This window comes from Engraulis encrasicolus, chromosome 20, assembly GCF_034702125.1.
Source record: "Engraulis encrasicolus isolate BLACKSEA-1 chromosome 20, IST_EnEncr_1.0, whole genome shotgun sequence".
NCBI lineage: Eukaryota > Metazoa > Chordata > Actinopteri > Clupeiformes > Engraulidae > Engraulis > Engraulis encrasicolus.
The window spans coordinates 7,496,864-7,506,966 of record NC_085876.1 but is presented as its reverse complement, the minus strand read 5'-3'; the positions used below and the strand labels follow the sequence as shown (position 1 = coordinate 7,506,966).

At 44.6% G+C, this 10,103-nt stretch overlaps 1 protein-coding gene across 19 annotated transcripts in view; it reads right to left on the bottom strand.

Annotated features, from left to right (window-relative positions):
- The window catches only part of macf1a (microtubule actin crosslinking factor 1a), a 328,092-nt gene that overhangs the window by 140,863 nt on the left and 177,126 nt on the right, over window positions 1–10,103 (bottom strand). For all 19 annotated transcript variants that reach the window (XM_063185302.1, XM_063185303.1, XM_063185304.1 and 16 more), the window contains 12 exons: window positions 9,987–10,103; window positions 8,731–8,906; window positions 7,766–7,944; window positions 7,256–7,394; window positions 6,567–6,760; window positions 6,093–6,252; window positions 5,535–5,618; window positions 5,033–5,140; window positions 4,509–4,607; window positions 3,682–3,831; window positions 3,098–3,189; window positions 2,470–2,605 (listed from right to left, as the gene is read on the bottom strand). The exon at window positions 9,987–10,103 is cut by the window's right edge and continues 67 nt beyond it. In XM_063185302.1, coding sequence (XP_063041372.1) covers window positions 2,470–2,605; window positions 3,098–3,189; window positions 3,682–3,831; window positions 4,509–4,607; window positions 5,033–5,140; window positions 5,535–5,618; window positions 6,093–6,252; window positions 6,567–6,760; window positions 7,256–7,394; window positions 7,766–7,944; window positions 8,731–8,906; window positions 9,987–10,103 — 1,634 coding nt within the window. The remainder of the gene's footprint in view (window positions 1–2,469; window positions 2,606–3,097; window positions 3,190–3,681; window positions 3,832–4,508; window positions 4,608–5,032; window positions 5,141–5,534; window positions 5,619–6,092; window positions 6,253–6,566; window positions 6,761–7,255; window positions 7,395–7,765; window positions 7,945–8,730; window positions 8,907–9,986) is intronic.

Sequence of the window (10,103 nt, the reverse complement as noted above, 5' to 3'; positions counted from 1 at the left end):
GCATGCAAGTAGCGCAAGGTCTAAGACAAAAACCTGAAAAGCAGCACAAGCCTAAGCTTTAAAAAGCATACAGTATTTGAGAACAGAGCAGTCACAGGACGGGAGGGGGCAGAGGAGGAAGAGGAGAAACAAGGGAAGATTGTAGATTTGGCAACATTCCAACAGGAAAGGGCAGAAAGAGGGGCAGGAGAAGGAAAGAAGTTCATGGGGTGGGGGAAGGTGGGATGGGGAAAGGTAGGATAGGGAAAGGTGTGATGGGATGGGGAAAGGTAGGATAGGGAACGGTAGGATGGGGTAAGGTTTCACAGCAGTAACTTGGGTATATTGTCTTGGTAGCGACGGTAAGAGAGAAAGCAGCGCTACTTACCGTGCCGGAGCTCCTGTGACATCACACACACACTGACAGGTCGCCGGCGGTAACTCAGCGACAAGGTGAGAAGCTGCGAGGTTAGCGATCTGCATGCCACACTCAGCTGCCTGTGGTCCCCCATATTCACCTACAGTAGTACCTTACACTCCCTTACACTCAGGCCTTACTTTCCCCTCAGGACATGTGTCGTTCCCCAATATGGATATGTATATGCATCAACAATTTTGTTGTTGACAAGGGCAACAAGAGCAAAGGAGAGTTTATGAAATGTAACTTGTCAATTCAACTTTGCCTTGCATCCTGAACAGACGCAGTGCCTTGAAACCTGCATGTGGTACATGTGCAATCATCATACACAAGTCTGTGTGGACATTACATTTTTTCCACATGGACTAATGATGAAGTTTGCATAATGTTTTCACCAACAGAGTAGTCATGCCTGAGGAAAAGTGTAGCATTCAGACACATCTTACCTGACACACTGACCTACCAAGACTCTTTTTCCAACTTACCTGCGCAATTCACTATACATCTAGCTGGCTTGGTTTGCATTTTTGGGACAAAATTATCAGCTCTGGAACCTTTATTAGCTGTTTATGTTAACCTTTTCTTGTTGAGTCCTGTTTCCCTAATTTGATCTGTTTCTCTGATTCAAACCTTTTCAACATGTCTTTTGATTTCGTATCTGAGAACTTAAACAATGTGATTGAGACCAGTTCTTGTTCCTTCCCAGGCAGCTGTTAGTGATGTCGAAGCAAAATGCTGATTAGATTTCACAAACAATTACTGTATTAAAAGACACAGACCGTATGGAGAGAGAGAGACGGTCTTTTAAAGAAAAACAAAGTGCACGCATTTGCATTTAACACACACAAAAAATGCACACACACTCGCGCAAACACACACACACATACAAGCACACTCAAAAGAGGTGTAGTTGTGATCTGGACACACCATGCTCAAACAAGTGAGGAGTAGAGGTTGAGTAGTTGGCCACTTTGTGCTCAATCTACATTGGCAAATAGTCATCTGCACTCTGCTCCACAAGGCATGTACACTCTGAATACAACTGATCATCCAGATAGACCAAAAACAACTGTTTGTACATTGAGAAGCACACAAACAGACAGACCTGCACAGTTGCTCGCATATACACACAATAACGCCCACTCATACAGTCGAACATACAGTACAAGCAGACACAGGCACAAGCACTGACATACACCTCCATACACATCCTCTTATTACATACTTTCAAAAGTAACAACTAAATCTGTGCCCTATGACCGTGATCTTTAATGACTGGGTATGACAGAAATGAGTGCTGGAACTTGGGTTTCTTAATGGGGCATATGGATGAAGCTATGGGATCTACAGTATCTACATGGATTTCACATGTAATGAGGTAACCTGATGGCAGACTAGCTAGCACTTGAGTACAGTATACACTACTTATACTACCATCCATCAACATGATAATGTCATCTAAGTCGTTTTCTAGTAACTGGATGGCCGTTAACACTACTGTCCGACAATAAGAAAATGTGATCTTGGTAATTTCATGAAAGGTAATGGGCCTTCATTGCACATTTCCTGACTCATCTAAGCTTCTAAAATCTCCTCAGTGAAAGGCCAATGATTAGTGATTAGGTGAAAGTGTTGAATAATAATTATGCCGATGATGGTGGTGATGGCGATGGTGATGTGGATGATTGTGAGGATGGTCATAACCTGGTGACTGTCAATGTTAAGAGATCATCTCCCCATGCCATTAATTCATTAATTCAACTCGATGTTACATCAAACCCAGACATGATATGCGAGTGGAGATGGATGTGAAGGAAAAACACTAGACGTGACGGGCAACAAAAACCGTGCAGCTTACAAAAACATCACACACACACACATTTTCACACACACTTTTTCACACAAGCACTTTCCCTGGTTGTGAGGCTCAAAGCATTTTCCCACTCTTATTATTATTATCAAAAAAACACAACATATTCAACAAAGCGCTGGTTTTGGCGGTTAGCTCAAAGCATTTGCACTTTATCCACTCTGTCCTCCATGTTGATTTTGAACTCCATTTCCCAGAATACCTTGCGCGTTTCCTCCTTGGCCAGTGTCTGCTCCAGCTGCTGCACCTGCTGGGTGGAGTTCTGGCACAGCTGTTTGTAGGTGGAGGTGAGCTCCTCCAGCTGAGCGGTCACCTGGGCTCGCTCCTCTGGGGACAGCCTGAAGAGCACAGCACAGCATAGTACAGCACAGCTCAGATGGGGACAGAACCTCATGGGGAGGGAACATATTACCTGCGTTAGTGTGTGTGTGTGTGTGTGTGTCACTTGTCAGTTGAGCCATCAACAAATGAGTGGCAAGCATGAGCAAATGTTTGGACGGGTGGGAAAAGAAAATGTGAGGCAAGAATGGGCAAGAGTGTAAATGGGTCTGCAGGTGTGTATGTGTGTGTGTGTGTGTATACAATGTGCAACTGTTTGCTGTACATTTGAACATATACAGTTTGTACATTAAATTATTACAGAATATTTAGCTATCATTTTGCAGCTACGTCCGCCAGAAACAACTTCGCGTTTATGTGGATTTCCATGCAACGTACATCTGTGGTGCTCGTGCCTTATATAAATGTAACTGACTATATTTAACCTACTAATAAAGATACCATGAGCTTGTGCTGCTGTGATTGTGAGGCTGTGTTTGTGGTGAACTCACATGCTGGCCTGTTTGGAGAGGAGGAACACCTCTGTGTTCCTGATCGCCTCGGCAACCTCCTCTTTCTTGGCAGCCAGCTGCTCATTGATGGCCTGCAGAGAACAGAGAGGAAAAACAATCATTTATTCATTTATTTGTTCATGTGGCGGCTTCATTCCCTCACCTCTAGGCCGATGTCATGAAATCAACCCCTCGCCAGTGGATCAGGTTTATGCGTGTGAATGGAGCCTTTCCAGCTTTATCTGTACAAAATCTCTATCAAATCATTGAATGGGCTCATCTCATACAATTAAACTAAATAATTTAGCCCCTTTGCGTATCTAGTAAAATGAACTGTATACATCATAATCTTGTTAAGTTGTGTTGTGGTTTGATGGGGACACACGATGGAAATTTTTTAAACCAAGATATTGTGTACGTTGTCCACAATCTACAAAGTACCCTCAACAAAACTCCTTCACTTCAACGTGCAATATTACCATCCCAGCCTTTAAATGCTTGCATTTATTACAATCAAAATGACCTCTGCATCACCTTTTGTCCCCTCCTCATCGTACCTAGCTGGGCTGCCCTCCCCACCTTACCTGCTGAGCTGCCAGGGATGACTCAACAGCTTTGGGGTCCTGCTGACGGGACTTCTCGACGGCCCGCGCCCTGTCCTGGACGCCCTTGACCCAGCCAAGCAGCTCTGACACCTGGCCCACCCGTGCCTGCCGCTCCTCCTCCACCTCTTTCTGCAGACAGGGAGCACACACACACACACACACACACACACACACACACACACACACACACACACACACACACACACGCAAAGAGGGTGAACATTTCAGGGGGACATGTGTGATGATGGGGAAATGGGTAACCCTGGGATCACACGCATGCCCATATGCAGCTTAGCTATTCGCAAGAAAATAACAAATACAGGAACAGACTATTATATACACTCTATTGCTTTGCAATCCGCTGATTCTGTGCTGGTTGGATTAAATTGTGCTGTTTTTTTTTTTAGGTTTTTAGTGTTTCTTCAGTAACAACAAGAACTTTTTTAGCCATGGTATTAACTTTATTTTTATTTTGGTAAGAGATGGGGTGTGTGTGGTGGGGAAGAGCTGCAGTGTGTGTGAATATTTGTTATGCGTGTGTTATGTATGTTTTTTTGAGGACCCTCTCGAAAACGAGATTTTTATCTCAAGAGGCTATCCTCCAATAAAGAAATTTGAATTTATTTGAACAACACAGTCTATCTACCATTAGGTACAATAGAATAAATGGTGTAACAGTCAATATCATGAACTAGTATTGCACTAACACCATGAATTTACTTCTACTTTTACTTTTGACAGCTCTGATCTGGAGCTGTTTGTGCTGTATATGGGAATGCGTGACACCAGATCCACTGCTATCTCACCTCCTCCTCCTCCAGTCTTCTCAGGGCGTCGCTGATGTACTTCACATGCTGGGTTGTCAAGGTAACCAGGGCTGTGTAGCGTGTGCGGAGGTCCATGAACTGCAAGGACATGACACATGCAATGTGACACATGGGCCACTGAGCGGGCACACAGCAGTATGCTACAGTATGCGTCTTTATTTGCATTTATTACTGCATGGTAGCTCAAAATCTAGCAACAAAAGGACTGACTAAAATTGATTATAAATCATAAAGTCTACTCCACTGTTAACATTCTAGCAATCATTGCAATCAGACTTGGAAACTTGACATTACAGTGCACGACATACTCTCAGGACGGGCAGCAATTGACTACATGATTGCATGATGGCTTGATTATCTACTCTGTGACCATGATGACCCTGCATGTACAGTCAGTATGGCACCTAGACATAACTGTGCACTACACACTCTATTCACTGCAGTGCATGACCTCGGTATCTACTGCGGGCGGCCATGATGACTCTGCATCTCCAGTATCTCACCTCCTGAGTGATGGCGTCTGATGAAGAGTGCATCCTTCTCCTCTTCACCGGCGTCTTCTGCGTAGACTCTACAAACGCCCGGAATGTCATCAGCTGCAACTCGTAGTCCTGGTGGAAATATGTAAAATTAGAAGACACGACAAAACGACTATCGAACTCACAAATGTAGTACATACAGGGCCGGATTAAGATGGCCTGGGACCCCTAGGCTACAGGTTGCTGTGGCCATATCTAGCCTGTGCAGTAATCCGGCCCTGAGTACATACAGGATTGGAGCAGTGACACCTCACACAACTCTAATTACAACCTTTATCAAAGTTCAATGAAACTCAATCACATTCTACACAGAATCACATCCTATAAAAGCGTTTCAGTGTATACGGAAGGTCTTGCTGACAGCGGACCATGGTACAGCCAGGTTGCTACAGTACGGGGCGTGTTAGTGCTACTGTGATAATGCTACTGACTGTTGATGTGGAGCCACGCTTGAAGAAAGACTCACCTTGACAGATGTGCAATACTGTTTAGAGTTTGTCTGACACTCATCCAGCTTAACCTGGTTCTTCTCGATCTCAGCCACCAGTGCCTTAAAAGAAAAAAGAAAAGAAACACTCAATGCAACATGAAAGGACTCCCAATCACTTGTCTGAATTACTGGAGTTACTGAGGAGTATGTCTCCTCACAATCAAGAACCTGTAGCCAATAAACAAAGCACAACTGCCGTGTTTGGAAGAGTTTATGCAAGGCGTAGCCTCTTTTGTAATATTTTAGTAAACCATTTAGGAAAGCACCCTTACGATTACTGTTGCCACCTGTCCCAGTTTTAAGTGTTTTTTCTGCAATTTTGAATGCCTTGTCCCGGAAGGAAAAATATACATTTACCCTGGGCACTGAATGAGGACGCTGTTGCTTACGAGCAGAAGGGTTGGTTGCATTTGAAATGTTACATTTTTGGCAACCCTACTTACAATATTTGAGGAGCGCTGAACAATGAGGACTAATGCCAGCTACTGTATAATTGACTACAACATAATGATTAGGCATCATGAGGGTACTCACCGTCTGTTGAGCGAGCTGCTCTGACAGGGCCTTGCTGTCCGTCTGGCCAGGGTGAGTGTTCTCCTGCCTCTCTGTGGTCTCCTCTATCCAGCGGATCAGAGACGAGTGGCCCTGCCTGTACTGCTGCAGCACAGAGCCCACGGCCTCCAGCTCCAATTGCCTAAGGAAAACAGAAAATAAACCAATTCGTATTGATATTCGTAACAGTATTACATTTTTGTACATTGAAACTCCTGGTACATATGCCCCCTCTGCGGTCATTTCTATTGGCCACTCTAACCTGTCCATTTATCTGTCTCAAAAGTGGTGCAAGCAGTTTTGTACACTAAATTAGTTGTATGTTCTGAGCCCTCGATGTCCATGTCTTTCTTCCAATAATTACAGCGAAGTAGTAATCAGTACAGCATCATGTGCAATACTGCATAAGAAATATAAAGCTTCAGTCGTTCATCACACCCTGAGTGCATTCCTCACCGTGTCTCTATCTGCCTGCGGATGCCGTTCCACCTCTCGTCCAGCAGGGCGGCGCGCTCCTGGCATCGCTCCAGCTCGGGGCTGCGGTCGGGGTGCAGCTGGCTCAGCTGGTCTCCTGCCTCGCACGCCCGCCGCACCTCGCCGCTCAGGGACTCAAACAGCGGCTCGTGCTCACGCAACTCCCTATGCCACACCTGGCGGATAAGAAGGGGGAGAAGAGAGGAGAGGAGAAGAGAGGAGAGGAGGGGAAAGGAGAGGATATTTAGATTGCACCCATATGCATGCAAGAAATGAATACTACCTAGGCACGACAATGGCTACATTTGCATGAGACATTTAATTCTGAATAAAGCTTAATTCCGCTTTGAAAACATCATGTAAACACTTCACAACTCGGAATTAAATGAAAGATCAAAGTAAACTCGACGGAACGGTTCAATTCTGAATTATTTAGCATTTCGGTATTAAAAAAAGCCATGTTAACATATCCTATGTTTCAGTAGACAGACATGTCCTAGTCTGGCTCGAACAGAAACAGAGGAGGATCATCTTTATACGTGTGTTCAACTTCAAATTATGAATACGGGTCAATAATATTAGGTCAGCTATACAGCTACACACGCCAAGTAGCTGATTTACTGTAGGCTCAACTTAGTATTCTTGAATTGCATGTGTTCAAGCTGTCTCACCTGTAGCTGGTCGATGAGTGTCTGTATAGCCTGTGTGTCAGCAGGCACGGAGTCCTCCTCACTGAGGCGGCTCTCGTACCTCTTGACCACAGACTCAGCCGTCTGCAGCGTACGCATCAACACATCCACCGTCTTCAGCCTGGAAACACACCAGACATGGCATGAGGTCAAGAGATGGAGTGAAAAAGAGAAAGAGAGTGAAAGAGAGAAAGAGAGTGAAAGAGAGAAAGAGAGTGAAAGAGAGAAAGGGTCGGGGGTCACATCCTAACCACTTGGGAATGAGGATTATGAAAAGTGAAAGCACACTGAGAGACAGAGACAGACATATTATATAGAAAAAAAGCATTCATATTGACAAAAAGACAGACAGATTAAACCATAATTCAACGCAAACTCAAATTAAAATTTAACTTGAATGGCTGTATCAGTGCAACTACAGTACTGAATTCTGTAAGCCATTATGAGAGAGAGAATACAGGCCTTAGCAGATGTATCATGGCTGCTACTCACTTGTGCAGGTAGACGGAGGAGAGCGAGTGTAGCCTCTCGATCTGCTCGACGGCCAGGTTGAGCTCGGAGCGCAGGATGGGCACGGAGGAGGAGGAGGGCTTCTCCTCGAAGAAGTTGACGCAGCGCCGCGACACCTCGCCCAGGTCCGTACGCAGCCCGGACAGATCCTGCTGTAACCTCTACACACGCACATTCACATGCTTCAGATAACGCTTTGGATCACACCAATAACAATCTGCTCATGTACACACAGGGACCAACGTGGACATCCTTATTCGAGTCATAAACGAGCCATATGATATTAATCAAGCATTATAATGCAAAAAAACGGCGGTTCCTTCCAAATGAAGACAATGAAGCTGTGTGCTTTATAAACATGTACGTTTTGGACCCATGATAATATGATCATGTATTCATAACCATATACTGTATTCTATTAATTACATCATGCAGAATTGCAAGATAACTCAATAATCAAATGGTATTTGACCAAAATCAGCCGTCATGTTTTCTTTTCTTGGTATTGTAAATAGCTTCAGAACAATTAGGGAATACTGCACATGATGACAGGCATGACAAGCCAGGAGAAGTTCGATTATAAAGCACATTCGATATGTACAAGCAATACAATGTGCTTTATACAAGTGCAACAGGATAAGATACATGAGAAAAAAAACACATGTACAGTAATACATTTAAAACAAACAAAAAAACAAAATAAACAGGCAACTTAAATCATTTAAATCAGGCTAAGAGAGGGGAGGAAGGCAGGCAAGGCTAAAAAAAATACCCTACATTACCGACTGCCAGTAAAAAAATGTTTGCAATAGGCAGACCTTTTTTTGAGAAGTCCTGCCTAAAAAAATGGTAACAGTTTTTTTTAGGGCAGTAAACATGTTGTAATACAATCATTACAGTAGCATGTTTGGAGCAGCAGGGGGCAGAGACGAGCGGGAGAGACGAACCTCATGCTCGGCTATGCGCACCGTGTTATCCACAACGTCACCACCACTCCCCCCGGGGCTGCTGGAGGGCGGGCTCTGCATGCCCCGCATCAGACGGGACTCTGCCTCCTCCAGGTGAGACTTGATGCTCTGCAGCTCGGACAGGTAAGAGCGAGAGGTGGACTCGTCCTTCTCCACTGAGGGAGGGAGGGGAGCGAGGGGAGAAGAAGGCAGGGAGCCAGGGAGGGAAGAAAATCAGATAGCCAGGCAGCGGAGAAAAAGAGAAAGACAGACAGACAGACAGACAGACAGACAGAAAGAGACAGAAAGAGACAGAAAGAAAGAAAGAAAGAAAGAAAGAAAGAAAGAAAGAAAGAAAGAAAGAAAGAAAGAAAGAAAGAAAGAAAGAAAGAAAGAAAGAAAGAAAGAAAGAAAGAAAGAAAGAAAGAAGCACACAAACAAAAGGAAAGAAGCAAAGAAAAAGAGTATTGAAAAGGTGTAATAAGGACAGCGAGGACTCTGAATGACTTGCAAATGAACTGCCAAAATATAGCGTGCCTGCTCATATGACTGTTGGGACCACAAGAAAACTGGAGCAGTCAAATCACTGTGTGGAGCCTGGTGCCCTGAAGCTAGACAATATGGTGGGTAACATGTCCGCCCACGTGCTGTTTATCAATCAGCTATGAATCACCAGAGGCCATCAAACATTCTTTAGCAAACAGATCGACATTATTTTTACTTTTTGGTGTTGCATGTGCGTCCTCTCAGGACCACAGCAATTCTTGAAGGCTCGCTAGAACTTTTGAGCTAGTTTGTATCTTTAAAACGCCAACGTAAACATGCGCAACCGTGCACTGCTAACATCACACAAAGAACAAATTGTAATCAAAACTATGGCCGTTGTATACACACTTTTCATTCCTGCACAAATAGCCCAACAACACTAATAAAGTATCATAGCCTTCAGTGTGTAATACACATAATTAAGAGAACTTCCTTTAAAGTCTGTCTCTAATTTAGTAAAAAGTAAGCACAATATAGTTTGACCTACAAGGTGCTCTTGTGGTGTGTGTGTGTGTGACGGAGGCGTTCCTGCACAGTTTGCTCCCCTCAGGGCCGCAAACCTGCCACCTCGAGGGCTAAAGGGATGGTCCGATAGCCTAACGCTACCGCACTGTATTGAGGCTTCGGGAGGGAGGTTTACTAACGTTCCACACCACACTCTGCTAGTTGGCCTCCGCTACATGTGGCTATTTCTCTTCCCCCTTGTCTACCTGTCTCCATGGAGGTGAAGAGTGACTGGCAGTGAGTCCTGCAGTCGTTGACCTCCCTCTCCAGCTCTCTCCTCTCGGCAGGCGTGAAGAGCGCGCTCTCCCTGCTGTCCGACAGGA